Below are 4646 nucleotides of genomic sequence, written 5' to 3' on the forward strand. Positions count from 1 at the left end.
GCGCAAGCTCTCGCTTGCGCCGAAAAACCAGCCCCCCAACGGCCGAACGGGAAAGGTCCCGAACACTCGCCAACGGCGCCGCGAGTCCCCAAACTCCTCCTCCCCGACCAATTATTTCGGGCGATCGCGGAACAATCGTCGATGGCCGAGAGCGAGAGTCCGCGACCTGGTTATCGATTGCCTCGAGAGAGCTGGAGCGAGAGACGCAGCGCTCGCGCGTAAGGGGCTCGAAAATTCTTGCATTGTGCATCGATGATTCGCCTTTCGAAAAGGAGAGCAGCGCTGCGCGAGAGAGGCTGGCCGCGCGCGCCGCGGGGACGGGGCGGCGGGCCGCGGCGCGCTTGCGCAAGCTCCGGCCGCCCGCTCGGCGGCGGCGGCGGCGGCGGCGGCCGCGGGGCAGACGCGCGCCAGCTCAGTCCGCGGGCGGAGGTGGTCGCTGAGGGGCACTGTCACAGCACGAGTGAGTGCGCGCGCGCGTGCGTGCGCGACGATGAGTGCAAGCGCTGCCGCGAGCTCCACGTCCCGTCCGAAGCAGTGCGAGCTCGGGCGCCGCTAAGGCCGCCGATCGGCATCCGTCCGGGGCGCGCAGCCGGGCGACAGCGCAGCGCGCGCCCGCCGCGGGCGCCGAGCGAGGGGAGCGGAGCGCGGATATGGGGCGTCGGGCAGCAGCGCTGCCGCGCATCGATCGCCAGCGAGCAGCGACGCGCCGCCAGCGAGGTTAGGCCTGTGGCGCGGCCCCCGCCGTCGCAGCCCCGAGCGAGCAGGATGAGCGGCGCGCGGCCGCTGGCGCGGCTGCTGGCGCCGCTGCTGGCGCCGCTGCTGGCGCTGCTGCTGAGCGGCGCCGAGAGCTTCGTGCTCGACGCCTCGCCGGGCTCCTACGCGCACTTCCCCAAGTGGAACGCCGACGCGCTCAACGGCAGCCTCGAGTTCGAGTTCAAGACCGAGCAGGGCAACGGCCTGCTGCTCTACACCGACGACGGCGGCACCTACGACTTCTTCGAGCTGAAGCTGGTGGAGGGCTCGCTGCGTCTCCGCTACAACCTCGGCGGCGGCGCGCAGATCCTCACCGTGGGCCGCGACCTCGGCGACGGCCACTGGCACAAGGTGCTGCTGGCGCGCCGCCGCGAGAACACCACGCTCAGCGTGGACGGCCTGGCGGCCAGCTCGGCCTCGCGCGGCCGGGAGTTCGACTTCGGCAAGCTCGCCGGCAACTCGGACGTCTACGTCGGCGGCATGCCCAGCTGGTACAACAGCAAGCTCACGCTGCTGGCGTTGCCGAGCGTCATATTCGAGCCCCGCTTCAGGGGTCTCATCCGCAACCTGGTCTACGCCGACGGCGAGCGCCTCGCGCCTAGGAGGCAGGAGATCAACAATCGGCAGCTGAAGGTAAGCTCGGGCGCGCTTACCGACCGAGCCCCCGCACCGATGGCCGAGCACCGTGCGATCAATTAGTCGGAGCCGCGACGCGGACACACGTGCTTCTCTCGCTCGGCCGCGGTTCGACGAACTCGGCGAGGTGCACCGCGCCGGCGGCCGCGCGACCATCTCCGCGCGTGCTGCTCCTCGCCGGGGCAAGCGAGATAAGCCGCTCGTCCGCTATCGCCCGCGCGCATATTTCGGCTGCACGCTAGACAGCTGTACTTTCTAATGAGCCGCTTGTTCTTCCTTAAAAGCGCCCGTCTCGTGCGACCCGGTAGTTACACTGCGCGACCAACACCGCCGCCGGATGAGCGATAAGAGCTTCTGAGCTTCGTTTGTTTGTCTGTTTTTCTTTTTGTTTCCGTTCCGGAGTCAATGCGGGGGCTTGCGCTCGCCTTCATTTTCGAAATGGACGCGGCTGGATTTCGGCTTTGCGGCCGATGCAGATTAGAAGCTTGTTCGGCGAGGGATCCGTTCGATGATATCGCCCGCGCGTCAAACATTGCAGAGGCGAATCGAAAAACTCGCGAAAGGTGATTCGACGCGACGCGTTCGCGGTAATATTTGCCGCGGGCGTCCGCGAATCGCCCGTTCACCCGTGCGAATGCAATTCCATAAACTCCTCTCTATCCGACCAAAAAACGTTTGTCCTCCTCCCGCGTTAGACTGCAATGTTTGCGCGAGCTGGGAGGGGGGGGGGGTGTCGACTTGATAAAAACTGATGAAAAGAGAGATAGAGAGGAAACTTTAGTGAACACCTGGCACTCGTCAATTAGTAATGCCCATCGCAGCGTTATTTTATTTCCGCGCTCGCGCGAACGAAATTTCGCTCGGCGCGCGAAATCCATCGGAAAAGGGATTCTTTGATTGGAGCTCTACGCCTTTTTTTCTTTTTGCGCCCGCGTTGCTATGCAATACGCATAAATGCATGCCGCAGTACGGGGGGGGGGGGAGGGCACGAATCGATTGAATTTGAAATTGGCCTCGCAGCGAGAGATGGCCGCCCTCAAAACAGGTTAATAGAGGTGATTTACTTTGTGTACGGAGTGTGTGTGTGTGTGTGTCTTTTAGTAGAGAGATGTATCGATCAGTGCAGCGTTTAAATAAGTAACGAGAATGGAATAAGCGGACCCTTCTATACACACATTGTATTCACTGCATCGATCGATGCAAACTTCCATACACGATCTTTTTTTTTTGCCACCTCTCGCTTTTTAAAAAAAGTATTCCTCGCGAACGCGTGAAAACAGAAAACACGCAACTCGGCATGAGAGAGAGAGAGAGAGAGAGAGTCTCTTATGAATTATTTGTTGGCGCGATGAATTATTCATCGGCGTAGCCGCAAAACTCTTGATGGCAGAGAGACGCGCCGCTCTGAATTGACTTTTAATCTTCGTCGCCTATGACTCCATGAAAATCGATGTATTTCCTTCTGTTTGCGAGTATTTTTCTTTGCTTCCGAGCGCGCGTGGGATACACGCAGAAACTAGATTTATAGCCGCTGCTCTCGCTTATACACGAGCTTTCGGTATCTGGGACGTATGTACATCTCGCTCTCTCTCTCTCTCTCTCTCTCTCTCTCTCTCCCTCGCATTTATCTTCGGCTTCGATTTGCTCTTTCGTAGCCGGCAAGAAGGTGGCACTAATTCAGCGCTTTTCTCTGTGTTCGCAGTGCGGAGGCCTGCCGTGCGTGGAGAGCACGAGCTCGCGGAAGCAAGCCAGGGTGAGTATCCCAACTCGCCGTGCACGCACTCGATCGAGAAACAATCCGGGCTCGAGACGCGCGATGCGCGCGACGTTGTAGGTGTTCTCTTTGTCTTGCCTTCTCGATCGACTTACACGCCTCGCTGGGTCCGATCGCCGCGTTGATATCGAGCCAGCCCGCTGCTCGATATTAACGCCAGTCGGAGAGTGCCTACCCCGGAAGCCAAGCGGATCGCCGACGAATCGCGAGCCCTTTCGCGGAAACGGCGCGTCGTTGCTGGCTGAAAAACGCCCACGCGACTGCCGCTCGAGTCCCAGAAAACGCTTCCTGAAAACACCCAACCCCGCTGCAATCAATCTTCCGAGCTACTTTACCATTCGTTCGGCCCTCCGTAAGCTGCTTGTTCCGACAAAAAGATAAAAGAAAAAAGCACGAGTCCGAGTGCTGCCGCCTCCAAGTGGCGCAGCGAGCCGCGGAAAAATTCAGATGGGGCTGTTTTCGGGGCAAGCGCGCGTATCACCGATCGCAATCAGAGCACAATGCAAAATTCAAACAATGGCCGCGCGTAGCGGCGCATTACCGCATAGGAAGCGCGTCGGCGGCGCGGTCGCGGGGATCGCCGCTGTTTTTCGGAAAACTCGGCGCGCCGGGAGAACACAGCCGGCAATCATCGTTCGCTGGATGTTTTACGACTGCGCGCGACAATCCATTAGATCCCGGGCGAAACTGCGACAAGTGCGTGTATAGAGTTCGCGCATACGCGGCACCAGTCGTAAATCGCAACTGCTATAAATGCCATTACTCGGACAGATGCAACTCGCCCGCTGCAGCTCGCGATTAACAGCCGTCCAGCGATATTTTATTCTCGCGCGATCGACTGACCGCTCGATTGTGCGCGCGGCCCTCTCCAAACGACCTTACTCTGCCGACTCAACTTTTCATATACGTACGAGGGGCTTTCAATAATCGAACGGCTGATTTTCAAAGGACATTGCGGAGCTTTCAAACGCTCATTTACTTTGTTGAGCGCTTTGAAAAACAAAAGGCTTTTGAAACGCGAAAACCGCAGCGAGTTTCTCTCAATTATGTCGATATATTTTTTGTAATTATTGTACTTGGTTTTTTTTTTCGAAAAAGCTTTTGAGTGAACATTTCAGCGAAACGAAATCCAGTGAAAGATAACCGCTCTCTTTTTACGACGTCAAAAGATCAGATTTTTTTTCCTCGTTGCTGTTTGACGGCGGTGTGCTTTTAAAAATGTGCCATACACAAAAGCTGACCCTTCAACGAAAAATAAAAGAGTACGCGAGATGACAAGGCTGAAGCAGTAATGTCATTTGATGAAGCATTTAAAACGAAAAATAACGAGAAAACCTGCTTTTGTCGCTGTACAACGCTCTATTTTTATGAAAATAAAAACGACTTGAAATCATCGTCGTCGTCATTCTTCACGTTTACTCAAGGAAATGAGGCTCGTCGTACCATTGAAAAAAGCGTCACGGAATAAGCGACCGCATTGTAA

General features: G+C 57.4%; 1 protein-coding gene across 1 annotated transcript; it reads left to right on the forward strand.

Annotated features, from left to right (window-relative positions):
• Positions 1 to 417: 417 nt before the first annotated feature.
• On the forward strand, positions 418 to 3230 carry LOC131663567 (neurexin-2-like). The gene is made up of 2 exons (XM_058934038.1): positions 418 to 1386; positions 3092 to 3230. Exons 1-2 carry the CDS (start codon positions 766 to 768, stop codon positions 3221 to 3223), a joined length of 753 nt encoding a protein of 250 aa, XP_058790021.1. The 5' UTR covers positions 418 to 765; the 3' UTR covers positions 3224 to 3230.
• The last annotated feature ends 1416 nt before the right edge of the window (positions 3231 to 4646 follow it).

Source organism: Phymastichus coffea, unplaced genomic scaffold (assembly GCF_024137745.1).
Source record: "Phymastichus coffea isolate CEN01 unplaced genomic scaffold, Cenicafe_Pcof_1.1 PCOF00036, whole genome shotgun sequence".
NCBI classification, from domain to species: Eukaryota; Metazoa; Arthropoda; class Insecta; order Hymenoptera; family Eulophidae; genus Phymastichus; species Phymastichus coffea.

What these genes read in the sequence shown, in the direction of transcription:
- LOC131663567 (XM_058934038.1), top strand. Translation starts at nt 766, where the DNA reads ATGAGCGGCGCGCGGCCGCTGGCGCGGCTGCTGGCGCCGCTGCTGGCG. An exon ending in TCAACAATCGGCAGCTGAAG is followed by an intron (nt 1,387 to 3,091) that starts GTAAGCTCGGGC and finishes CTGTGTTCGCAG; the next exon opens with TGCGGAGGCCTGCCGTGCGT.